Source organism: Mus caroli, chromosome 19 (genome assembly GCF_900094665.2).
Source record: "Mus caroli chromosome 19, CAROLI_EIJ_v1.1, whole genome shotgun sequence".
NCBI classification, from domain to species: Eukaryota; Metazoa; Chordata; class Mammalia; order Rodentia; family Muridae; genus Mus; species Mus caroli.
The window spans coordinates 42,156,405-42,183,859 of NC_034588.1; the positions used below are offsets into that span (position 1 = coordinate 42,156,405).

Below are 27,455 nucleotides of genomic sequence, written 5' to 3' on the forward strand. Positions count from 1 at the left end.
GCTGTCCTGGAACTCACTCTGTAGACCAGGCTGGCCTTGAACTCAGAAATCCACCTGCCTCTGCCTCCCAAGTGCTGGGATTAAAGGCGTGGGCCACCACGCCTGACTTCCTCTTCGTTTTTCTTATAAAGTTCTGATCATGTGTTTCTTTTTCTGTAGATCTGGAGTTTGTTGGGGTATTTTTTTTTCTTTTTAATTTTTCTTAATATAGTCTCCTAGTATATTTTTATTAAATGCGTTAAATTCTATTTTTCTAAGTGTGGGTTCTTTTAAATAACTTTAGTCTTATACAGTACGTTTTACAGTAGCGAACACATTATTTAACCCCTCCGTTAATAGTTTTCTGTATAAATTATACCATGGTAGACATTCTTATGCATTAATCTTCTAGACAGTCTCAGAAGAAAAACACCCAAAGTAGAATTGCTATATTAAAGAATATGGGGAGTTTCAGTGGGGTGTGGTTTTGTTTCGTTTGTGTTTATTTTGGCTTGATGGTTTTGTTTGTTGTTTTTGGGTGTTTTGGGTTTGGTGTTGGAAATTGAACCCAGGCTCACACATGCCAGACAGGCAGGGTGCCACTAACCCCCACCCCCAACCCCTTTCCACTGCCCTGAAGCAGGAGCCTTTTAAAGGGATTCACTTCCCTTTGAGGTAGGGTCTTACTGTGTAACGTGACCTGGCCTCAGACTTTACTATCCTCCTGGGATTGCAGCTGTGCGTGCGCCCTGCTCACCTAGTCTGTAAAGGGCTTTTGGCCCATGCTGCCACACTGTCCTCCATGCACACTGAACAAACCGAGCCACTTCTAGCTAGCTGTGGAAGTGAGTGCTGCCTCTCTGAATCCTTGGCAGCTATTTCTTAAAGTCTTGTTTTTCTGAACTTAAAATAAATTACCCTTTTAAATTAAATGTTTATTTGTATATTATGAATAACTACTTTTAAACTGAATTTTGCCTATATTCTTTGCTTAAATAGAATAGATTTTGTCCTCTTGTAAAATACTGGATTTTGTGTAGCCATAGGCAAGCAGTTTTCTTTATGCAATCTGAGTACACCTCTTGCTGTTGTCTTCCCAATCACTGAGACATGCTACTTTCTCAGGCTTAGGCACTAAGAATCGGGCCAGTGCTGATTGGATCAGGGTAGTGTGTCTCTGATGGCCAGGCTGTGTTGTATTAAATCGTGTCCAGTGCTTAGCAGCCACTTAAGTTTCTCAACCTACACCATCTGGCTGTGTTTAGTAAACCAAACTACTTCAAAAATTGCCTATAATCCATTAATGTAATGGTTTTGTTTGTAGTGTTAGGTGAGATTGCTTCCAGGGACTTATTGCTGGGACATTGTAAAAGATCAGGAGCAATTTGATGACAGCCATTAAAAATGTAAGAATGCCTTTTGGAAACTTGTGATGTTGTAGAAAGTTTAAATATAAAAGATTCAGGAAATATCCCATCATTGTATTTTGTATGAAGGAGTGTTTATTATCTTTAATTGGCTTATAGTCATATTCCTTTAATAAGACTTAGGTGATGGATGCCTCCATCTGCTTCTGCTTAAATATGAACATGTGATGCCAGCCACACAAGATCCATTTCAAGCTTGCTTTCCCCAGATCTGCTGGAAAATTTGACAGATAGCCATACAATTTTTATAATTAGAATAATGTTTAATAAGCATATTTGGATTGTTGCTAATGGCAGCCAAGTGTGTCTCCATATGATTCGGGGCAACATGCAAAGTAAAATGCATGCTGCCGGTCCTTCCCGTTCATGCCTGCACATAGCAGACTGAAGGAGTCCTTCCCACTGTGAGCCTTGAGAAACCTCAGGGATGACCAATTGTGACTGGCTGACCTGAGAACTTAGGACAGTAATGCCAGAAGTGTTATTAGGGTGGCCATCCTGTTTGACAGGCTCTTCTCCACCGAGGCTTTGGGGCCTATTGGGTGCTAAAGAGCTTTAATTGGGAAGTACGGTAATTTCCATCACCCGAGATCAGCCTGCCATATTTTTCCTTTGAAATGCTACCCTCATTTACTGGTAAGATTTTTTTATTCCATTTTAGGTCAGTTGTCACTTTTATAAGTTTTATAGCAGTAAAATTTGTTTTGTTTTTAGCACATGCAATCAGACTCCTTTGAACCCTAATATCCCCATGTGTCTCTCCTCTCCTGGGCCGTGTGCTCATCTCTCTCCTGAATGCCCACACGCCACATCCCAGAACAGTCTGACTTGCTGCCTCTCTCTCCCTAGTACATTTAAAGGATATTTCTTTCATTGAATAGCTTTGGAACAGCAGCAGTAATAGAACAGAATGAGAAATGGACCTAATATCAGGATTTCGGGGGGTCTGAATCACTGAGTTTGAGATGCCGTCTGTAGAACATCCCCTAGTGTTGAAATCCATATAGATAGATGTGAACTGTTTTCTGGACTCCTTTTTATTTTTAATGTCTTGGGGGGTTTGCTGGTTGTTAGCTTTAACTTCCTTATCTAACAGAAGATGGAAAATACTGTTCATTTCTGTAACCTTATGGAAAAATTATTGACACTCATTTTACCCAAGTCTCTGTTTGAGCAAAGCTGGACCACACTGGGGAGAGCGGTGTGCCTTTATCTCACGGCATGTGCTGCTCTTTTAAAGGGCTTTCTGTGAAGAATTGCTCAGCACCCGCTCTGTTCTTTTTCTGTGCTTCCTCCCCTCACTGAAGCCCGGGGTCTGGACCACATCGCTGAGAGCATTCTGTCGTACTTGGACGCCAGGTCACTGTGTGCTGCTGAGCTCGTGTGCAAGGAATGGTACCGCGTGACGTCGGACGGCATGCTGTGGAAAAAACTCATCGAGAGGATGGTCAGGACGGACTCTCTGTGGCGAGGCCTGGCAGAGCGCAGAGGCTGGTGAGCCTCCCTTTCTCTCCCTGTGGCAGTCCCAGGCCTGGCTCCTAGACACGGCCAAGTGTCAGGAGCCAGTGAGGTCACTGCGCATCATCTGTAGTCCTTGTGGAATTTATAGCTAAAAATATAAGCAAACTTGTCTGTGTACTCCGTAGCTTTTCTTCTGACCAGTCAATCATAAGATGACATGTTTTACAAAAGAAAAAAGAAAAGTGACCACCCTCCTAAATTAAAGAATTCTGCTCTCTGGACAGAAGTTAGAATTTTGCAGAAAGTCTGAGAGACAATTTTTAAGGAAGAAAAGATAGCTTCCCATCAGGTAGAAAGAACCCACTCCTGCTTCCTCCTCTTCTTCTGGGGAAGATGGAGTCACTATTCTTCACCAGAGTTCCTCTATGTAGTCCCCACCTCCAGTGTCTCATCATCATGTAATCAAAAATTAATTTTTATGCCCAAGTAGAATTAAGCTATAGCTACCAGAAAGAATGAAAAATGGAATTTAGGATAAACCATTTGTTTCTTCTTAAAACTTGTGTCTTTAGATTTGCTTGTTTAATTATGAATTCCCTAAGGCCTTGTGTAGTCAGTGGCCTGAAAGACTTCCCCAGTAGTGCTCCCTGGGCATAATGGCACTATTTCATTAAAACTTCTTGAAGATATTTTTCTTTTTAGAATTTTGCCTCAGAGTGTGTCTCTAGAATGTCACTATAAGAAAGTCAGGTATGAATAATTCATTAAATAAGTTATTAAGTATATTTGATAAAAAATGATAATAGGCATGTGTATGCCCAGTGATTGCCTTCAAAATTAACTTTTTTTTTTTCTGTTCTTTTTGGGTCTGGTGTCATACGCAACCTCAAATAGTTAAGATTACTAAAGGGAAGCTAGGTGTGGTAGTACACGGCCTGCTTTTCCAAGAAGGAGAAAGGAGGCTAGTACATATGTGACCCACTCTCCCTCTATAGTATGACCCTGTCTCAAAACAAGTGTAAAAATAGCTAAGGGCTGCAGGTGCCCTCATTGTATGTGTGTGTGTTTATGTAGGTATGTATGTATACACACACAATCTGCACACACACATATATGGCTGGCTTTGGGTCCAGTCCTCAGCACTATAAGCAAAAAAACCAAACTTTCACTTAGTTGGGTAGATGTGGTAATCCATACCTGTCATCCCAGCAGGTAGGGAAATTGAGGCAGGAAAGAAAGACAGATACATATGAATCAACTTTCCTTCACATTTTCATAAAATTACACTTGGCTCCCTTGCTTTGATGTCGTTGAAATTCGTGGATTCATGAAAGTGTTGGCCTGAGTGTCCTGGTAAGCACTTCAGAGATTTCTGTCATGTGAGCTGTTAGGAATATTTAAAAACCTTTACTCTGCAGTCCAGCTTCAGGATCCAAACACTACAACGTCCTTGCTATATGACTGTAAATCGGAGCTGACTGTTATTTCTTTCTCTTTTTTCCCTTTCAGGTTTTTTTTTTAACTTCTTTCAATGTGGGAAAATAGAAACTGCCTTTGCTTACTGACTTCATACTCTGATAGTTATCATGTGTGGCATTCAGAGACCATTATTTGCTGAATCCAAGACCAGCTTTCAAAGTGGAGCACACAGTTGCTTACTTGGGGAAATTTCAGGGTGTCTGGGAAGATTCTCTATCTCTTAGGAAAGCAAAGAAACTCTCCTCCAGATAATTCAGGCTTTAAGTCTCAATTTGAAAGACTCAATTCTTGGCTACAAAGATTTCATGCCCTGTTAAGAAAGCAGGCAGATTTCTGAGTTCGAGGCCAGCCTGGTCTACAGAGTGAGTTCCAGGACAGCCAGGTCTATACAGAGAAACCCTGTCTCGAAAAACCAAAAAAAAAAAAAAAAGATTGGTCCTGTGAATGGTAGTAAGTTCAGCACAAACATGAACCTGCCAGGAAGGCGGGAGACAGAGCTGCGCAGCTGAGTGTGTGCAGGGCCCTGTAAGTGCAAGTGAAAATGCAGACTCTTGTTTAGGATTTGGTCCTAAACAGCGGGCTCTTTTATGTTGGATATTAAGACAGTAATAAAAAACTATCATTGAAAAGATAGTTTTTTGGACTCTTTTCAAAAAATAATTTTTGTGGTGCCTGGAATAAAGCTGAGGGCTTTGTACATGTTAGGCAATTTTTCTGCTCCTAGGTTACTTCCTAGTGCACTTTTCAGCCTTTTGAAAGAGCTGAGGTATATCCGTGCCTCTCCACCGCCTCTGAACTTCCTCCCACCCTTTGCAAGCCATTCAGCTTTTCACCCAAGTTCCCTTGTCTTTGATCAAATTGATACACTTTGATATGACTTGTTATAGTTCCATGAAGTGGTAAATACAGATGCTGTGTGCTCTGTGAATGTGCTTAGTGTCTCCAGGTAATACCAGGTGTACCTCCCTCCCGTTTCTTTTATTGTCTTTCTGTTGGGTGATAGTGGTGTTGAGAGAGGGCCTTGCTGTGTAGCCCAGCTTGCTCTCAAGCCTCCAGCCTGGCCTTCTGAGTACAGGGGCTACAGAGATTCTCCCTTACTCAGAAGGAAGAATTTAGGGTCAACTTCCTATTTCCACCCTCTCCTCTTCTTCTTGTCCTCCTTGTTCTTGTTCTTGTTCTTGTTCTTGTTCTTCTTCTTCTTCTTCTTCTTCTTCTTCTTCTTCTTCTTCTTCTTCTTCTTCTCCTTCTCCTCCTCCCCATCCCCCTCCCCCTCCCCCTCCCCCCTCTCCCTCTCTCTAAGACAGGATCTTTCTGTATAACCCTGGCTGTCTTAGAATTCACTCTGTAGACCAAGCTGGCCTCAAACTCTCAAAGTCTCTCTTGCCTCTGCCTCCTGGTGCTGGGATCAAAGGCGTGAACAATTTGAGTCACCAAGATTTAACTTCCATTTTGCTATTATATTTCATACCCAGATGGATTTGACAGTTTGCCCCTAGGACATGAACTTTGCAGTTTTCTCTCTTAAATAACACTAGATAATACTTTCTGCTCAGTGATGGTAACTCTTAAAAGGATGATAAAAGACCACTTGGGAAAAGTCCATTTTCTTAATCAGGAGATCACATTTTATGATAACATTCTAAATTTAATATTTCACGTTTATCATGCACTCACATTCTCCTAGGTACCAGGCGTTTCTCCTAGAAGTGGTCCCTGTTGTCAAAGAACAGACACCAGAAAAGAGTGTCACTTAAAACAGAGAGACTAAGAAGCTGGTTCTCTGTGACCTCTGGCCACTCCTGTGTGGCATCTTTGATTTGGAGCTGTTTGTTTGTAAGGCATAGGGGAAGGAGTGGGCTAGAAAGGAAGACTACTGGATGTGAGGGAAATCCTAGAGTGAGTACCCTTATAGTGATGACAAAGACTCGGAGGAAGACAAGAATCTCAGGAGTGGTGGGCAGTGCAAAACAACAGAAAGCTCATCTGCATGCAAAGTGTTTATATAATCAAACTGTTCAGATGCCATTAATCCAGAATTATTCCTCAAAGTAGTTTACTTACCCTTTATGTTGGTGTATCCTATCTCATCGTCCTTTCAAAACAAACAAACAAAAAACCTGTTCTTTTCACTTCCCCAGTGCAAATTTTCTTTTCTCTGTTAAGCTAGACATCAGAGCCAGCTGCCTTCCTGATAGAGATTTTCTCAACTAATTTTCAAGGTGTAGAATAGGGAGAGGGCAGGGGAGAAGAAGCTCTCCTGGAGACGTTGAACAATTAATTATATTGTAATGGAGCTATAGAGGCACAAGTGGATGACTGGCCCAGAGAAAACATGATTTCTCTGGTGCCAGGATTACACTCAGAGGCATTTCTGCCTGTCTCCACTTTGCAGGGCACGATGCCAGTGAGAACAGCAGTTAGCACACCCATAGTGGGCTTTAGTAGCTTCCACACCGTGTTTGGTGGGTTCTTAACTTCAGGATAAGGAATTAAATTTTTTACCCAGCAGGAAGTGATTGCCAGTTACCTTTTCTTTCTTTCTTTCTTTCTTTCTTTCTTTCTTTCTTTCTTTCTTTCTTTCTTTCTTTCTCTCTCTCTCTCTCTCTCTTCCTTTCTTTCCTTCTTTCTTTCTTTTTTGGTATCAATCTAGCTTGGGATGTGAGCATTCAGAATTGTGCTGTCATAAGGAAGGAGATGCTATCATGCTGCATGCTGGAATCAAAGTCAGGAAATGCATTTGTGTGTGCACATAGAAACACACCTCTGAAAGCAGCTTCCTACCTCACATATAATGTCATGGTGTGCTTAGCCTTTCTCCTCACCTCTTCCCTCCCTGTCGTTCGACATGCATGCAGTCCTCTGTTTCTGTTGTATGGACTGAACTGGCTCTTCTGGAGGACTCCCAGAGTGACCAGGAATAGCCCTGGTGACCAAGCCCAGCACACATGCCTTACCCTGTGATAAATAACACAGCTCGATCAGGACAGAATCATTGCTGTTACCCAGCATGCTAGGTGTCCTCTGCCACTAGTACAGCTTGACTCGGGTTTGTGCAGCTCACCAGCTGGTAGAGTAGCTACTGTACCCATTGTGCACGCCGCTCTGGGTTCGAGCCACAGCACCAAGGGAGAGAAGGGAACAGTTATTAACCAGAAGAGTCACCCTTATTATCAAATTATAAAATCAGTAAATGTATAGAGGCCTAAGAGACCAGTAGATGGGTTCTGAGCACACTATCAGTCTAAAGCATCCCAAAGGCCTTGGTACTCTGAGGTTCTGCACTGGAGTCAATGTTGGTCACCTGACCCTCATGCCTTGCCAGGCTAGTTAATGGAAGTTATGTGTGATGGTAGCTGAAACACTTTGAAAAAGTATAAAGCTGCTTGTAAATGGATTTATGACCTTTTCATTGGTAAATATTTGTTTTGTAGGGGACAGTACTTATTCAAAAACAAACCTCCTGATGAGAATGCTCCTCCCAACTCCTTTTATAGAGCGCTTTATCCTAAAATCATACAAGACATTGAGGTAAGAATCGATGTTTCCAGACATTTGCCAAGTGGTAGGGAATCTTTAGTATGCTTAAGTTACAGCACTATAGAAAACCCATTAAACTCTTCAGTGTAAGTTACAATCATGTCTTTACTAGAATAAGGTTGATAAAGTATAGAAAATTCCTAGGCAATGTTTGTACAGCTTTAAAAACCTTTGTAGAGAAGGATTGCCGCCTTCCTAAAGTGGCAGTGTGACATCTGCACTCCTTCACTGATGAGCTTTAGAGCAAGGTCATCAGCGGTCATGAGTACTGTGTGATGTGTCTGAGACGCCACTGGGCGGGCATGCAGCTCCACTTGATACCTCCTGTTAGTGTTTTAGTTGTATGTAGCCCATAGAGCAGTGGTTCTCAACCTTCCTAATTATTGTTTGCAGCCCTCGTGCTGTGGTGACCCCCAACCATAAAACATTATTTTTGTTGCTACTTCCTAACTGTAATTTTGCTACTGTTGTGAATTATAATGTAAATGTCTGTTTTCGGGTGGTCTTAGGCAACCCCTGTGAAAGAAAGGGTTGATCAGGCCCCAAGGGGGCGGAGACCCACAGGCTGAGAACCACTGCCATAGAGTCTCACACACACACTGAGTTGTTGGTTTGCCTCTTTGCTAATTAACTGCTTCTTTGAATCCTCCTCTTTAGACAATAGAGTCCAATTGGCGATGTGGGCGACATAGTTTACAGAGAATCCACTGCCGGAGTGAAACAAGTAAAGGGGTTTACTGTTTACAGTACGACGACCAGAAGATAGTCAGCGGCCTTCGAGACAACACCATCAAGGTGAGTGGACCCACTTCAGTGGAGGAGCATTGTTGGAGTGAGGGTGACCACATTCATGGAGCAGTCTGAAGCCTGGCCTTGATTGTGGTTTCTTTTCTAGAAAGTGGGAATTGTAGACTGGTTCTAGTACCAAAGCCAAAATCATTTCCCTAAAGGGCAAATGTCTGCTTCTCCCCACAGGATCATACAAATGTATAGTTCCAGGGTTGGACTCCCTTCTAGAAGTGCGCTGATGGGAGCTGTTGTTATTTGGGCCTTCGTAATTATAGGCTACTCTTCCACCTTGATGAAAAAGGATAAAGTTAGCATTAGAACTGAAGTCAACGCATCCAGGAGCTTAGCTCTACCTGGAGGAAAGAATGCAGTCCTTGCCCTCTCTGGGCTTTGATGTTTGTAGGGGGGCGGGGGGGCTCACACATGTACAGAACAGCAAGTCTCCACAGCAGCCTATTATGACAGTGATCAAAAGGGTCTCGTTTGCCCTCCTAGATCTGGGATAAAAGCACACTGGAATGCAAGCGGATTCTCACAGGCCACACGGGCTCTGTCCTGTGTCTGCAGTACGATGAGAGGGTAATCATCACGGGTTCCTCAGACTCCACCGTCAGGTAGGGACTCTCGGCTGCTCCTTTGAACTCTAAGCCTCCACTTTGTGTCATGGTGTGTCTCTGCATCTTCATGGACACATTTCTGAAACCAAAGAATAAGCTATTAGCTTCCGGTCAGTTACTTGTCGCTCTGAACCAACACTTGATGTGGGAACCATTGGGTAGAATCTACTTGGGCACATTTAAGAAGCTGCACACGGATTTTAATTTGGAGGTGCACCTGTAGAGGAACTTCCCTCTCTTTATGGGAAGCCTTACATTCCTTATGAAGCTAGCTCAAGGGAATGGCAGGAAGGGACTGAAGCCTGTCTTTCAGGTGATTGTAACTGCAGTGCAGGCATGCAGGCGCTCTTTCAAGTGGATACAGGTGAGCAAGACTCGCTCCTTGCCAGCCCTCCCCCGCAATCCCCACAGTGTTTAATTGCAAGCTTTACTCAAGGAGGGAGCCCTCAATTTCCAGAGGCTCTGGTGATTTGATGACACAGCCATTATGCTGCTGGAGTCCAGTGTAGCTTGAGTTCAGGGTACCAGCAGCACTGCTGGAAACCTGCTAGGAATTTCACCTTAAGCTAAAGGATTTAGCCAAAGTAATACATCAAAAGTAACTTTAAAAAAAAAAAAACAAACATAGAATAAAGGCAGTTATCTGCATTGTCAATTCTCTGCGAACAGCAAAGCCTGTTCCTCTCACTTGCAGGCACAGCAGAGCCCACCCTGGCAGTTGTTGGAAGTTAACTCTCCTCCTTGCTTGGAGTGAGTGCCTCACAGGAGCTGCAGCACTGTAGAGGCTTAGGTCATTTATAGAATAGGGGAGATGGTGTCTGTTTGTTGTCTCGGATTGAACCCGAATCGTCTAAATAGCCTTCTACCTCTTAGCAACACTACAGCACAAAAAAATAACTTTCCAAAAGGAGGGTAAGCTGCAAAGGAGAAACCGAGTGCTTTTAAAGTCAATACGCAAATAGAGAGTAATGTAGGTAATTCTATCTCGGCAGAGTTCTCCAGCTTGCCAAGGGTCTCCACTGCCATGAAGCATGGGCTTAGGGTGAGAAGGAAGGCTCATGTTGACCAACTTGCCCCTGAAAAGCACAAAACTGGAGCCTTTGACTTAGAGTCTATGTAGGAAGAAAAGCTAATGTTTAGGACAGTGAAAGTCAAGTCCACATTACTAAGTCTGTGTGGAACATCTTGGCCCAGAGTGCAGTGATTGGGACAGATACTACTGCTGTTCTTTATCAGATTCCTAGCTTATATGTGTCTTTTTTATTGAATGTCAGTGTTAAAATAATAACCCAAAAATCTGGGCCAAATTATCAGGTGACAGTGACTACCTGTGTCCTCCTCTCTGGGCACTATACAAGAAGTACCCACTAAACCTGCCTTTCCTGTCTGTACACATGAACCATGGTGTTTCCTCATGGTTCCTGTGGACCCTGCCTGGGGCAGGCAGAGCAAGAGCACTTGCCATGAAACAGGAGGTGAGCCAAGCATGATGGTGCACACCCTTAGACCCAGCACTGGAAGGTAGGGGCAGGCAGATCTCTGTGAGTTCACAGACATCCTGGTCTACAGAGTGAGTTCCAGGACAGCCAGGACTACACAGAAACCCCTGTCTCCAAAAGAAAAAGAAAGCAGGGGTGGCATTGATTGATTGATTGATTGATTGACTAATTATCCCATTGGTGGTCAAGAATAGGCCGTGCGTTGTACTAAGTACCATCTGACTCCTGGGTGTCCTTTTCAGAGTGTGGGATGTAAATGCAGGTGAGATGCTAAACACATTGATTCACCACTGTGAAGCCGTTCTGCACCTGCGCTTCAATAATGGCATGATGGTGACCTGCTCCAAAGACCGTTCCATCGCTGTGTGGGATATGGCTTCCCCAACTGACATCACCCTCAGGAGGGTGCTGGTGGGACACCGAGCTGCGGTCAATGTTGTAGACTTTGATGACAAGTACATCGTTTCTGCCTCTGGAGATAGAACCATAAAGGTAACAGGCCACTTTTCAGTAAGTTCACAAGCTGCAGTAGGAGTTTGTGTAAAAGTGTGATTGAGGGCAACTGTATACACAAGCCTTGTTGTAGAATACTGTAATAATTAAATTCAATTTTTATTTCTATAAACAATGGTTATGGACTGGAGGTGTAGCTTAATGACAGCACTTACCTGGTGTGCCCAAGAGCCAGCTTGGAAAGATAACAGTGCCACTGATGATGGCAGTGATGGCATGCATGGCAAAAGCCAAGCCAAGGTTAAGTTCAAGGACACATCCGTATTGGAGCTGGGGAAACGGCCAGTGTGAAAAGGCCTTGCCGCATATGTGTGAGAACCGTCGTGGGAAAGCCAGATGTGTCACCACGCGGTAGTGATCTCATTGCTCAGAAGGGAGCGATGCCAAACCCTGTGGTCACTGGCCAGTCGTTCTAGCCAGATAGTAAGTGTTGTATTCAAAGTCCCTGTCTAGGAGAAGGAGGTAGAGGGGCTGTCGAAGTCGCCAAGGTCCCGAGTGGAGTTGTTAGCATGAAGATAGTGGCCCAAACCATCTGGACCTCCAGCTCCAGAGGCCCCAATTTCCCGCCTCTGTGGATTCTGGCTCACACATGGTACACACAAACTCAAGCAGTTACATATACACATAAAAAAATAAGGTGGAAGGAACTAAGGCGGACACTAAGTATGCAGACACACGAAAGGAGGCTAATTCATAGAGCAAATCATTGGGCAGTCTCACATGACAGCAGCCGGCTTCCCATTCGTCCTGTGTCACTCTGGCTCTTGCTTTCCATTGCTGTTTCTTTGAGGCATTGGCCTCCTCTGATGAGTCTCTTCTATTGCCTGCTTCCTGTTTTTACTAGTAGAAGTACCCGATCTACTGCTCAGCTGTCGCTTTTGTGTCTCAGGTGTGGAACACAAGTACCTGTGAATTCGTAAGGACCCTAAATGGGCACAAGCGTGGCATCGCCTGTTTACAGTACCGAGACAGGCTCGTGGTGAGCGGCTCCTCTGACAACACCATCAGGTGAGCAGCTGCCTTCCCAGAACACAGCCCCACCACCTCCTCCTTACCCTTTCTGCACAGAGCTCATGGTCTTTACCTGTCCTGCGTTTATAATCGGGTATGTCTCCTTTCTGTAGCTAGTACAGGTCAGAAGTTTGCCCTGCCAGAGAGGCAGCACAGAAAAGCCTTTAGGTGATGTGTTTCCTGCAGTACAAAAATGCTAATAAATAAAGACCTTTTCTTCATGTCACTGTTGTTGAAAAGAAAGGAAAAGAAAGGAAAAGACTTGTTTCTCTGCTAGAAATGATGACTTTTTGTTTGAGTACAGTAGTTGAGCAGAGAGCTGGCTGGCATTAAATAGGAAGGATGCACAAGTCTATGTACTTTCCTTGTGGTTTACCCTTACAATGATAAATGGCAGAGAGATGGTTAGGGACACCTGAGGGAAGGCAAAAGAAGAGGTAGCCCTGCTGCACATCAAACCCGTCGTTCCTACAATGCTCTGGGACTGGGCAAACAGCATCAGAACTGTCACAGCAGCCTTCCTGGGGCCCATCTCTGCCTTTCTGTTGAGGACTGCTCTGAATAGTGGTGGCAACTGTGTCTTCCTGCCGAGATGGAGGTGCTGTGTGACAGTCATATGTCACTGACACAATGCCCCACACTCTTAGGTGTGACTTCAGGAAGCATGACTCTCTTGAGCTGGTTGGTCATTTCCATCGTAGAAAATTGAATTCTCTCCTGGAAGAACCTGGTTTCAAGTCGGCAGTGGTGGCACACGCCTTTAGTCTCAGCACTCAGAAGGCAGAGGCAGGTGGATCTCTGAGTTCCACACCAGCCTGGCCTGCAGAGTGAGTTCTAGGATAGCCAGGGATACCTGGAGAAACCTTGTCTCAAAAAAACAAAACAACAACAAAAAGAACATGGTTTTATTGTTATATAAAGTGTAGTGTTTTAGCATTATATAAAGCTTTGTGTCTTAGTGTTATATAAAGTGTTTTGTAAACACTTAACTATATTTGAACTTAAATCACACATTTTTTTCTACCCAAATTATATGGCAGACAGGAAATAAGTTATATTGAAAATAATATATTTTTATATAAGTAATCTTGGTGAAATTTAAAAATATTTTTATTTTCTATGTATAACTGTTGCCCATGTGTATATGCTTTCACCACATGCATGCCTGAGTCCAAGGCGGGCAGAGGGTAATGTTGTTTTCCCTGGAACTGGAATCATGGAAGATTAGGAGCCACCATGTGGGGGCTGGGAGTCAGAGCTCTTAACTGCCGAGCCATTTCTCTAGCTCCCTTTGTGAGTTTCTAAAGGACATATGGAATACACTGTCATAGTCAAAGCTTAGAAACGAATCCATGGGCGAGGAGTGGCAGCGCACACCTCTAATCCAGTACTGGGCAGAGGCGGTGCATCTCTGTGAGCTTGAGGCCACCGCGGCTAGAGTGAGTTCCAGGACTATACAGTGAAACCCTATCTGGAAACCCACAGAGAGAGAATCTGTGACAGCTCACTTGACTTCATTTCCTCCTGCAGGCTGTGGGACATAGAATGTGGAGCATGCCTGCGAGTGTTAGAAGGCCATGAGGAGTTGGTACGCTGCATTCGATTTGATAACAAAAGGATAGTGAGTGGAGCCTATGATGGGTGAGTTTGCTAACAATATTCTGAAACACATCTAAGAGCTCGGGTTGTAGCTCAGAGCATGTGCTTAGCTTGTGCAGGGCACTGGGTTCAGTAGCTGCTCCTGCCTTCCCCGAGTCTCCGTCTGCATTCTCCCAGTGTGTGATATAACCCTTCCTTCCCTGGCTCTAAAAGTTCATATGCACTGTTGCTTAATCGCTAGTCCCCTCTCTTTTGCCTGCCGTTTTCCAGATATTCTGCCCAGTCATTTAATTGTATTTGTATTGACTACTATGTTTGCTATTTGATTATGTATTTGTCTGGTTTGCCCTGTGAGGCAAGAACCAGACAAGTCCACAGTAACAGCCCAGGCATAAACTGGCCATTGTAAGAGAGAGAGAGAGAGGAGCCCATCTCCGACAGAGCAGTCTGCGACTCTGAGCTACAGCCACGCTCTATATTTGCTGCCCTGGCTTTTTTGCTGTTCTTCCTGTGTTATCTTAAGTTTGCTTTCAACTAGGATTTTTGTCACCTATTTGATCTTTAGGAAAATTAAAGTGTGGGATCTTATGGCTGCTTTGGACCCGCGTGCTCCAGCAGGGACTCTCTGTCTGCGGACACTTGTGGTAAGAGCCTTATTGTTAAAGGGGTCCGACAAGCAGGTAGGGGAAGAAATTAAATGTTAATGAGCTGTAGAGTATAGATCTGAATTTTATAGTTAGGCTCTCACAAAACCTACTAAGTGGAAAGACAACCAATATGTGGCAGTAAGCTATGTTTATATAATACCCTTCATCCAAAAGGGCTTTGGAGACTGCATATGGGGAGGCCTGGGGCAGCTGCTTCACAGCTGCATAGCACACATCCCACACGTAGTGCAGGAAGTGAATGAGAATTCTGTACCTACCAGAAGCAGCAGGAAGCACTGAGGGAGAGAATATAATTACTCAAATTGGAACCTGTCCAGAATCTAAGGACCTGAACACCTGTACTTGCAAAATGTACCCTGGGACTCTACTGGAACCCCCTGGTCAGCTCCTTAGTTCTGCATCAAATTGAATAGGCACTGTCTCCAGCATCTTAAATCTTCTTTGTTATCCCTTCTATCCTATGTTTGAACATCTGACACGTGGAAAAAGAAGGGAGTCAGAGGAGAAATGTCTCACCTTGCAATCCTTTGTTTGTAGTAGGGCCTGATTTTGCAGCCCTGGCTGTGTTAAAATTGCATCCTCTGCCCCCAGTTCTCTGGTCCTGGGATTGTTGGTCTGCATTCACCACAGGCTTAAAAGCATAGAAGTCCTAGCCATGTTACAAGCCAAAGACTCAGATTGTCAAATGGTTCTTTAATTAGATGTATATTCATCTAGAATAAACAGATCTTTTTAAATAATTCAAATAAAACATTAAAAGTCCTATGTTCTCAATTCTGATTCCACATTGAGGAAGTCTCAGTTCTGGTTAGGGATACTTTGCCTTTCTTGTTAGGGATACTTTGCCTTTCTTGGATTTAAAATACATTTTTAAGCTGGACATGGTGGTGCATACATGTATGTAATCTCAGCACTCAGAGGCTGAGGCAGGAGAATTGCCGTGTGTTCCAGACAGTTACAGTTAGATGCAGTCTTTGAGGAGCACGTGTGCTTTGCCTGCTTTCTTCATGCTTGTCTTGTTACCTGGACTTGATGTGCTGCGCTGGTCATGTGTCTCTGTAGTCTCAGACATTAAAGGTGAGGGGAGAAGACTGTGAGGTTCTGGCTAGCCTGGGTTATAGAGAGACCCTGTCTTCAACAAGAAGCAAATGTTCCTATAACTTCAGAGCTCGGGGGCGTAAGGGAGGGGGATCTTGAGTTCAAGACCAGCCTAGACTTGAGTTCAAGGTCAGCCTGGTTGACATTGAATTCCAAGCCACCCCACACTACAAAGTAAGACCCAGTCTCAAAAAATATAGCCGGGTGCTGGGGGCGCACGCCTTTAATCCCAGCACTTGGGAGGCAGAGGCAGGCGGATTTCTGAGTTTGAGGCCAGCCTGGTCTACAAAGTGAGTTCCAGGACAGCCAGGACTATACAGAGAAACCCTGTCTCGAAAAAAAAAAAAAAAAAAAAACTAATAATAATAATAGCAACAACAGTAATAATACATTTAATTTTTTGATGTGTATATTCCAGTAAAACCATAGATTATCCCCATGGACATAGCAATCCCTTCATATTTTATGTGGTCCCACCTTGCCCCCAATCGCTGATAAAATCCTGGCCTGCTTTATATAACCTTAGTTAGTTGACATTTTCTAGAGTTTTATGAAAATGAATCATACAGTATGTACTTTTTTATATCTTTTTTTTTTTTCTTCTCAAACTTGGTCTCCTGTGTCACATACTCACTCATGTATCTAATGGTGATCTTAAACTTCTGATCCTCCTGCCTCTACTTCTGGAGTGCTTGAATTATAGATAAACCCACCACACTGGCTTATTCAGTCCTGGGGATCAAACCGAGAACTTTCAGTATGATAGGCAGGCTGTCAGCTGACTGCTTCCTCAGCCCCACCTGTCCTACACTAAGCAAAAATCCTTAGGGGATTTGTCCACGTTCATACAGAGCACATTTTCCCATTCACCAGTTGGTGAGCCTCGGAGTTATGCATGCTCACCTGCTACAAATAAAATTTCAGAGACTTTACTTGGGTGGGTTTTGTTCAGCTTTGTTTTGTTTTGTTGTTATGTTGTACAATTCTGCTCTCCCAGGTGAGAATGAGCATTCAAAGTCCAGTATTCTAGATTCTGACCCAGCAGTCAGGGCTCTGAGCTCTAGAAGAGGAGTAAAATGGCTGGATCATACAAAACCTGTATTCAGGGTTTCTAGAAATGACCTGTTTTCCAAAGTGGTTTACCATGTGGGGTTAGTATGTATGTGCAGCACATTGTCTTTCATGGATCTGTCGCCTGTGTCTCAGGCAGATCTGTTGCTGTGGAGGAACACCGGGAGGCTGAGAGCTATGCTTCCTGATTGGAAGGCAGAGAGTGTGAGGCTGTGTCTGGCATGGGCTTTTGAAACCTCTAAGGTCACACCTCCTAGTCTTTCTAATCCTATAAACAGTTCCACTCCTTGGTGACCCAAGATTCAAATACACAAGTCTGTGAAGGCCACACTCCACCACCCACAGCCTGCATTTGTTTTTGAACACATTACTTTTTTTTTGGATTTTCGAGACAGGGTTTCTCTGTGTAGCCCTGGCTGTCCTGGAACTCACTTTGTAGACCAGGGTGGCCGTGAAATCCACCTGCCTCTGCCTCCTGAGTGCTGGGACGAAAGGCATGTGCCACCGTTAGTTTTATTTGTTTGTTTGTCCTTTCCATTGCTTTCCACTCATCCACCCAGACAGAGTTCTCGCCATGGCATGTCGTTTTCCTCTGCCGGAAGAACTTCCTTAGCATTTCCTGTGCAGGCGCACTGGCGAGGAGTACTTCCCAGTGTTTACCTGGAGGAGTCTGCCTTGCCTCACTTCTGCAGTGTTTGCTGGTAAAGACGCTAACAGCTTCTTTCATTGCGTCAATGCTGTCTTCCATTTTCTTCCGTGTGGTTTCTGCTTCTAAGAAGTCATTGTCCTTCTTGCTCTGAACAGTGGGTTCTTATCCTGAGACTGCTTTAAGATTTTGTTCTTGTCAGTGATTTTCAACAATTTGGTTATATCTCAGTGTGGGTTTCTCTTCTTGAGATTATGAAAAATTATTAGTGCGTCAAAAACAAGACAAGACTAGCTATATGTTGTCTATATGAACCTACTTCAGGGGCTATAGATACAGCTCAGTCGGTAGAGCGATGGTCTCATATACACAAATCACTGGATTCAGTCTGTAGCACCGTATAATCAAGACATAACTCCTACCACTCAGAAGGCAGAGGCAAGAAGATGAGAATTTCAAAGTTGTTATCGTCATTTACACATGGAGTTCAAGGCCAGCTTTGGCTATATGAGACCTAATCTCAAAACAGGAGTCGGAGGGCTGGAGAGATGGCTCAGCAGTTAAGAGCAGTTGCTGCTCTTGCAGAGGCCCTGCATTCAGTTTTTCAGTGTCTAACATCACATGCAGCACCTCACAACTTTCTATGGCCCCACTTCCAGGGCATTTGATGGTACTTCTGGCCTCCACGGGCACCTGCGCACATATGCCATACACACAGAAATAAGTGGATGAACAAATCTATTGTAGATATAAAGACATTTATAAATAAGGAGTTAAAGTTGATAAGGTGCTGTATGCCTATAATCCTAGCAGTTAGGAATCTAAGACAGGAGGACATGAGTTTAGAGGCCAGCCTGTGCTACACAGCAGGATCCCACCTCAGAAATCCAAGGGCTGGGATTGGAAGAGTGGTCTAACATACACATGGCCCTAGGCTGCTTCACCACCACCACCACCCAGGAAAAAAGCTGAAATCTGTCTTCCTGAAATTCCTGTGTTGAACTTGACATCTCTAATATTTTAGAATCTGATTGTATTTGAAGACTGAGCTTTTTAAAAGGGTGATTAGGATCAGTTGAATTCATTGAGAATAGGCATTGATCCCATGTGACTGCTTTCCCTAAAAGACAAGGTCAGGCGCACACAGATGCAATGCTTGTAAAGGTGGAGGGGACGTCCATCTATGACGGAAGCTGGGGAAGAGGCCTGAGAATCAGAACAATTGTGCCCACACTTCATTCAGTCTTGTTCTTTAGCCTCCAGACAGTGGGAAATACAGCGCCATGTGTGCTACCCAATGTATGGAACTTCATTATGAAACTCTTACAGATTATATCCCATGCCAGTACCAGTTTAGAGAAACAGCATTAATTTCATACAGAGCAAACTACCAACAAGGAATCTTATCAGGATAAAAAGGTGTGGTACATTATGCTCAACCCAAGGTAGGTCAGTGCCTGATGATAGCATCAGGACATACCAAATGAGGAGGTGATAGACCTATGAAGAAAACCAGTGAGCCACGATTGGAGTTGAAGAGATCACACCCCGTCATGGGCAGATCCAGCGGGCAGCAAATTCAGGGAGAATAGTTAAGCTCAGCAGCACTGTCTCAGCTGGAAGTGATTGGCCTCTACCTGCAGAGGATTCTTCCCAAGCTTCCATGGGACATTTGCCAAGACGACTACACTGGGCCATGCACAGACCTTAACAAGTGGAAAACACTAGGTACGCTCCAGCAAGATGGTTCAGCAGGTAACGGTGCTCCTGCCAAGCCTGGAAACCTGAGTTTGATCGCTAAGAGTCCCAGAGTGGAAGGAGGACTGACCTCATGTCACACACATGCATGCTTCACACATATACACACAGATAAGTAAATGTAAGAAAACGTGTAAAACTAGAAACATGCAGTATATGTCCTTATACACACCACAAGGAGCTGAAGTACAGGAATGATCAGGAAAAAGGGTAACTGAAAAGCCCCAAAAGATGGAGAGATAAGATAAGCCACCAGCCCTTTAAATAAGGCACAGGGCGAGGAGAGATCTCAAGAGAAATTTAAAGGGATTTTGAATATGAAAATAAAAATATACAATTTGTGAGCTAGGGTGTCAGAAGCGCCGAGAAGGAAATTAATAGCATGGGGTTTTTTGTTTGTTTTTTGTTGTTGTTGTTTTCTAAAGAAAAAGACATGCTGGGACCTGTAAGATAGCTTCCACCACACAGTGCGAGAGGAGACTACACTCTACAAGTTGTCTTCTGTTACCACACAGCCAACATGGTGCAAGAGCATGCAGAAGCACACAGAAAATGCCTTGTGGGGCTTTTAAAGTTAAATTTAAAAATAAAAAGATGACCTAGGACAGGGCAGGCAGCTGTCTGGTAAGAGCATTTTCTGGACTACAGTGAGATGTGGTTCTCAAAGCAAAAAAACTAAAATGAATCGTTTTGCTTTGCTTTGCTTTGCTTTGCTTTGCTTTGCTTTGCTTTTTTAGGGGCTAGTATGCCCTACACCCAAACAAAATCTTCCCACACAAGCTCTCCCAATGACCCTCACCCTACAACAGCTCCATTTAGTCCCAATACATCTGTTTAAAAAACCTTTTAGATGTTGTGGAGAGGCTGGCTACAAGGACCTTCATCCCCTCCACTGGGCCAGATAGAATTCTGTACACTAGGCCTGTTTTCCCCTGTTTGTTCCCTTCCCCGGATGCTCTGTAGCTCCCCGCTGTTTCTGCAGGCTCACTGTGGTGCAGCATCCTGGCAGTGGGACCTGTCACTCTCACCCTGACAAGTCTATGCCCACTTCTTCACCAGCCCCTCCATTTCTCCTGCTTCTGTTTCTCCTTCTCTTTCAACCTTCCCAGAAAAGTTGTTTTCTTCCGTAACCAAATCATTTGTTTATAGCCTTCCAATAATTATTTCCAAGACTCTTCAGGAATAGAGGTTACTAATTGCCTGATCCATTGCAGCTAATCAAGGTAAGCCTCACCCCTGCTAGCTGACCAGAGGAATCACCTCTCCAATAGACCCAGAGCTAACCCTTTAGAGGACCCTCCTCCACAGAAAACATCCCTGCCCAACATCCTCTCAGAGTTAGGAATGGTAGTTTCCTGCTGAAAGACTACACTTCCCAGATTTCCTTGCAGACTACTGAGGTCATTTATCCATCTTCCTCTGTAAACATTTTGGCCATCTACATACATGTCTAGGTAACAAAAGTGCCCCTCACTATAAATAAACATGATCCCACCTTCAAAAGGAAGGAAAAAAGAAAAGAGAAGTGTATGTCTCCTCACATACCTGTGACTCCAGCACTTTCCAGGACAGACGTGGGAAGATTATTGAAGCTTCCTGACCATCAGCTTAGGTTCAGGTCCAGGCTCAGTGAGGTCAAACAAGGAAACTAGGTGGAGAGAGTGAAAGTAAAGCCAGGGGTGATGGCTCACACTTGTAATCCCAGCACCAAGAGACTGAGGCAGAGGGATTGCCCTGAATTCACCAACAGTCCAATTTATGAGACCCTGTCTCAAAACAAAAGACCAATATATATGTCCAGTAAATATTAGTATTAAGAAGACACCATTGTCTGGATGGTAACTCAGGGCGCACGCCTTTAACCCCAGCACTGGGGAGGCAGAGGCAGCCGGATTTCTGAGTTTGAGGCCAGCCTGGTCTACAGAGTGAGTTCCTGGACTACACAGTGAAACCTGGTCTCAAAAAGATAAAAATTTGTATTTCACCTTTTTTTCCCTGCGGGGCTGGGGATGGAATCCCTGTGTCTCCTGCACACCCCCGGAATGTCTCACCAGAGTTTTGAATGTTAAGATAGTGATGCCTTTTTAAGTTTAATGTCATTGTGGGAGGCGTGCATGCCATGGAGATCAGAGGCCAACTTTGTAGAGTCGGTGTCTCCTGCCACCTTTATGTAGGTTCTAGACATTGATATCAAGTCACTAGACTGCATGGCAAGTGTTCTAATCCACTTCCCACCTTCCCAACCTATTGCTCCCCGCTCATGTAGAGCCTAGACTCAGGCGTACTATGGAACTGAAGTACCTTTAATTCCTAATCCCTCTGCCTCCGTCAGCCAAGTGCTGGGGTTGCAGGTTCCCTGCTTACCAAACGGAATCATAATCGCTTTTTAAAAATTGTGGTGCTAGGGATTAAATCCAAGGCTTTATAAATGCTAGAAAAATGTTCTTATTAGCCTTGAAAGAATCCATACTCAAAAAAAAAAAAAGGCTCCAAAATATGGATAAGTCGATTCCAGTAATGTATAACAAAGCTATCCTCCAGCAGAGATGGGTGTTACAGGTACAGTAGAGAAGACTGACTGAGCACTCAAGAATTGGTGGATTCTTATGGTGCTAGAGCTTAAGGCTGGAGCCTTTTACAAAGTAGGCAAGTGCTCTAACCCTGGAGCTATGTCCTCAGTGTTCAGTTGATGTCGTCCATCTCATCCACAGGTAGACTGCATGGTTACAGTAGCAACAGGTCAGTAAAAACATTTGACAAAGGACTGGCAATAGTTTGGTGGCCAAAGAGCACTATCTGCTCTTCCAGAGGACCTGGGTTTAATTCCCAGCTCACAACTGTCTGTAACTCTATTTCCAGAGGATTTAACGTTCTCTTCATGCCTCTCTGGGTACCAGGCAACACATGATACAGACAAAACACCCATACACATAAAATAATTAAAAAAAAAAAAAAAATCACTTGTCAAAATCCAGTGCCTACCGATGGTGAAACTCTGAGCAAGCTAGGAGAACTTGCTCAACTTGATAAAGGAACTATAAATTTAAACTATTAAATATCACTGTGAAGATGAAGCTAGGGCTTGAAAGAGGGGGAGAGAGAGCATTTGAACTCTGTCAAGTGGCCCAGCTCTGAAAGCCCTGCTTCCCAGCATCCACCAAGGCCAGTCTCGGGAGGTGACTGCATAGTTCCATCGGAACCATACGGGCTGGAACCATAGTTCAGCAGTTTTGAGGACTAGCCGTTCTTAGAACAGCTCACAACTAGCTATAGTCATTGGGGGGGGTGGGGGCAGGGGATCAACACCCTCTAAGCCTCTGTGAGCACTGGACAGACACATGGTACACAGATAAACATGTAGGCAAAACACATACAACAATAAATGTTTAAAGTGTTTGTAGTGGGGGCTGGCAAGATGGCTCAGCGGTTAAGAGCACTGACTGCTCTTCTGAAGGTCCTGAGTTCAAATCCCAGCAACCACATGGTGGCTCACAACCATCCGTAATGAGTTCTGACACCCTCTTCTGGTGTGTCTGAAGACAGCTACAGTGTACTTAGATATAATAATAAATAAATATTAAAAAACAAAACAAAAAACAAAAAAACCCAATCAACATAACCACCATAGGAGGGCTTAAAAAAATGGCTTCTTGCCCGGCACTGTGGAACACACTGTTAATACCACCGCTCAAGAGGCAGAAGCAGGGCGGGTCTTTGTCAGTTCAAGGACAACTGGAAAGACATAGAAATATCCCACCTCAAAAAAAAAAAATAAATAAAATGTCTGTAGTGTAGAGACTGAATCTCGAAATGTAGTTCAGGCTGACCTCAAGCTGGTGACCTTCTGCCTCGGTTCCTAGGCATATGACTAGGTTTCCCGGTCGGAAGTGTATGCCATCACAGCAGCTCCATGTATATTTGTTTTGTTTTGTTCTTTGGTGTTTTTGAAAGAGGGTCTCTCTGAAGGTCTGTCTGTCTTGCAACTCACTATGTAGACCAGACTGGCCTCAAACTCAGAGATCTGCCTGCCTCTGCCTCCCAAATGAAAGCAGCTTTGTTATAACAACAACAACAAAAAAATGGTGGGCAGTGGTGGTGCACGCCTTTAATCCCAGCACTTGGGAGGCAGAGGCAGGCAGATTTCTGAGTTCAAGGCCAGCCTGGTCTACAGAGTGAGTTCCAGGACAGCCAGGGCCACACAGAGAAACCCTGTCTCAAAAAAAAACAAAAAACAAAAGAGCAATTAGACAGTAGACTGACTGTAGTACAGTCATACAATGGGATATTAGCCACTAATCTTTTAAAGGGATAAAGTAACTGCTTTTACTTGTAGTAACAAAAACAAACAAACAACAACAACAAAAAATGTTCTAATAATTGAGTAAAATAAGCTAGGCATGGGGCTGGAGAGATGGCTTAGCAGTTAAGAGCACTGACTGCTCTTCCAGAGGTCCTGAATTCAATTCCCAGCAACCACATGGTGGCTCACAACCACCTGTAATGGGATCTGATGCCCTCTTCTGGCATCTGTGCTGAAGAGAGTGACAGTGTACTCATATACATAAAATTATGTTATTTATTTTATTTAAATACATAAATCTAGCACAAGCAAAAGTATACTACATGTGTGTATTTGTATGAATTCAAGGCTAGGTAAAGATCGGTGATGACATTGGGGTGCAGGAGACACTGACTAGCAGGGTTGAAAATCCTTTCCAGGAAGTTAGATGTAGTCGGCACTTGATTTAGGCAATGTTCACTCCCTCATGTGCAAAACTAGGGTCTGACCCCAGGACAGCCAACCATTAAATTTTTCCAAGTTGCTAGGCATGGTGGCGCATCTCTAATCCTGGCACTCAAGAAGCAGATGCAGGCGTATTTCTGAGTTTGAGACCAGTCTGGCCTACAAAGCAAGTTCCAGAACAGCCAGGACTGTTATTCAAAGAAATCCTATCTCGAGAAAAGAAAAAACAACGACAACAAAGAATTTGGCAAGTTGTTGACCATATGTGGGTAGCTCCAGATTGGCCATGGTAGGGCTTTGTGAATCATGAGAATCTATAAATAGCTCTTGACATTAAGGACGTTTCTTTTTCCTCTAAGGTTTGCTTTTATTTTATGTCCATGGATGTTTTGCCTGCATGTCTGTCTGTGCAGTTCATTGTCCTCAGAGGCCAGAGGATGTCAAGTCCCCCTGGAACTGTAGTTACAGATGGTTGTAGGCTACCATGTGGGTGCTGGGAATCAAATCTGGGGCCTCCAACCAGTGCTCTTAGCTGCTGAGCCATCTCTCCAGACCCAGGAAGGTTGTCAGCACACATTTTTGGCACGTCACTTACTGCGGATTACCCCTTGACTCCTGCTGGTCAGTCAAAGGAACTCGCAGGGAAACAAGACCAGGGAGGTACCAAGGAGCTTTCCCATCCAGCCCAGAAGGCAGTGACAAGCCAGCGTCCTCTCTGCCGTTTTGCCTCAGTAATAAGCGTGATCCCTGTGTTCCTGAGATCAGTTGTTGCCCAATATTTGAGCTTTGCATCCTAACGATAGTGAACTGCTTCCTGTCCGTGATGGAACAGTGAAAGAGCATATCTGAGCCTCCCTCAAACAAAGAAGCTTTTGATTTTGAGTTCAAAGTCTTAACTCTTTTTCTCTCTGCCTCTTTAGGAGCATTCTGGAAGAGTTTTCCGCCTCCAGTTTGATGAATTCCAGATTGTCAGTAGTTCACATGATGACACAATTCTCATCTGGGACTTCCTGAATGATCCAGCTGCTCACGCTGAACCGCCCCGCTCCCCTTCTCGGACATACACCTACATCTCCAGATAAATAACCCAACACTGGCCTCATAATTGCCCAGGTATGAGAGAAGAAGCATGCACGAGCCCCGTGCTAGGAGATGGAGGACTGGCTGTGGGTGCTGCCCACTCCCAGAGCCGTCTCACTCTCAGACCATTTGTGTCACCCATCCCTGTACAACAGGAAAGCAGAGTTGACAGCATGAGATAAGGCAGGGGCTGCCCCAGTGGGCACCACTCTCCCCAAGACACAGTTCCAGTTTAGAGGATTCTTCTTCTGTAGTAGTTCTTTCAGTGCAAATGTTATCAAAATAAAAGGACATTTGAACAGTCTGAAAACGAGTGAACCCGAGCCTAGCATTTATAGTTCTTAGATCAAGTACTTATAGGGGAGCCCCTTGCAGACTAACTTATCAACGTGACTGGAAATGGCTCAAGTAGCAGTTGATGCCACTGACTCAGTCACACAGCTCTGCGTCGCTGCCACGTCATTCTCGCTGGGAACAGAAGGTGGCTCCCTTGCCTCTACTTTCTCTGCAACTTCTACAGGAGAATACCTGGTTTATTCAGCCCCAGCAGCTACATGAAGTTAGTACCCTTCCCACGTCTCTAGCACCTCTCTAAAACAGAACAAAACCTAAAGTACCCGTGCATTCTGTATGAGCGTGTTTGCCGTTGGCATCCACTGTGGTCACTAGCTCAGACATGTTAGGTTATTGGCTTTAGGAACTTAGCACTCATTTCCCACACTACCATTGCCTTGTAGTTACCACAGATGTGCCTTTCACTGCACCCCTGCACCTGTCGGTCTTCCTGAGGGGGTGATCTGTGTCTGGGGGCCCCCTCAGTTTCTCTGCTATCGTAGAGGACACAGTTGCTCATCGCCCCTCAGCTAAGTCACACTGTCACACGGGCTGTCATACCCTGATGAGGGAAGTGAGTATAGGGCCCACTCACAGGTCTGCATGAAAATAGTGTTTGCAAAGCTCTTAGGACACCACTCATCTTTTTATAAAGGTAACTGTGGTCACGCTCCTGTACCCACCATATACTTGTCTGCTCTTTCTACCAATGTTTGGTTTTTTCCAATGTAAGAGCATTTTGCTGTTGGGGTGGAGGCCCCTGGGGTATTGAGTACCTGGCCTGGTTCATGCTAAACACCTGTTTAACCACAGAAATGCGCCCCTAACCCTCGCCGTTATTCTTCCTAACTTTGTTTACATCTGTTTCCTCCTCTCGCTGCTGAAACAGACACTGCCCTGAGAGCCTGGCTTGGTCTTTTTGACTCATCATCTAGGCTCCCTTCTTAGGCCGTCTTCTCTGTTTCCATGGCATTAGCTCTCACTTCTACATAGAGGAGGCAGAGCTTTTATCTCCAGGCTACACTTCCAGCCACCACCTACACCCTCGAAGGGATCAGGAGCACAGTCAGTGTCCTCATCCATACACAGTTCCTTGGGCTGAGCCCCAGCCAGCTCCCTCCAGTACCTACTTCTTGTAGGTCCACACTGTGCCTGCCACCGCAGGGCAGTCAGGGAGAGTGCCTCCAGTGCTGTCCCTGCCCTCTCTGCTATTACACAGATCAGGGGAAATCACCCACTGCTCTGGCCATTGCCCACTCATCATTAGGACATCAGGGTCCCTCTGCACATACAGAGCTCCAACCTTTCTCATTGACAGTCACGTGAACATTCTCTTTTCTTTTTTTTTTTTTTTTTTTTTTTTTTGGTTTTTCGAGACAGGGTTTCTCTGTGTAGCTCTGGCTGTCCTGGAACTCACTTTATAGACCAGGCTGGTCTCGAACTCAGAAATCCGCCTGCCTCTGCCTCCCAAGTGTTGGGATTAAAGGCGTGTGCCACCACGCCCAACTGAGCATTCTCTTTTCTTAAAGCAAGTAAAGAGTACAGGGAAAGGTGCTGATGACTGCTGGCTGTGTTTTCACACAGGACTCGTTAATGTTGCAGTATTTAACAGACCTGCCAAGACCAGGATGAACAACAGTCAAACTCCTACCCGGATTCCCGGACGGATGAGCGAGGAGCAGGGCTTTGAGACTCCTGTTGGGACACAGTCGGTCAGCAGCCGACCAGGACGGCCTGCTCGGCACCGGCTGCCTCAGTGCTGCTATCAGAAGATGTCTTTATCTTGTGTGAATGATTGGAACTTTCAAGCCTCCCTCCCCTTTCCTTCCCCTTCCTCCCTGCACCTGTTTCTCTCCCATTGGGTTCCAGACAAAGATGACTTATAAATATATTTAGTGTTTTGCCAGAATCTCTCTTGCTTTGCCGTTAAGCAGAAGAACTAGTTTCCCCACCTGGCCCACTTCTAGGGGACAGGGGCTGCAGCTTCCAGGCAGAGACTGCCTGGCCTCCTCCTGTTAACTGCAGGAGTGTCCAGCATCTGGCCAGAGCAGTCCCAGCCACTGCGTGGGAGGATACAGCTGCCTACACATCTTGGAGGGGAGAGAGAGAGAGAGAGAGAGAGAGAGGAGAGGTGCACACACACTGG

The 27,455-nt window shown here is 44.6% G+C and overlaps 1 protein-coding gene across 10 annotated transcripts in view; it reads left to right on the top strand.

Moving 5' to 3' along the window:
- Btrc (beta-transducin repeat containing E3 ubiquitin protein ligase) overlaps positions 1-27,218 on the top strand; it is a 166,427-nt gene extending 139,209 nt beyond the window's left edge. For all 10 annotated transcript variants that reach the window (XM_029472467.1, XM_021151576.2, XM_021151574.2 and 7 more), the window contains 10 exons: positions 2,714-2,900; positions 7,778-7,874; positions 8,541-8,678; positions 9,168-9,286; positions 11,031-11,280; positions 12,191-12,309; positions 13,843-13,953; positions 14,477-14,555; positions 24,817-25,009; positions 26,894-27,218. In XM_029472467.1, the coding sequence (XP_029328327.1) occupies positions 2,714-2,900; positions 7,778-7,874; positions 8,541-8,678; positions 9,168-9,286; positions 11,031-11,280; positions 12,191-12,309; positions 13,843-13,953; positions 14,477-14,555; positions 24,817-24,978 (1,262 nt within the window). In that variant the 3' untranslated portion in view covers positions 24,979-25,009; positions 26,894-27,218. The remainder of the gene's footprint in view (positions 1-2,713; positions 2,901-7,777; positions 7,875-8,540; positions 8,679-9,167; positions 9,287-11,030; positions 11,281-12,190; positions 12,310-13,842; positions 13,954-14,476; positions 14,556-24,816; positions 25,010-26,893) is intronic.
- Positions 27,219-27,455: the final 237 nt, after the last annotated feature.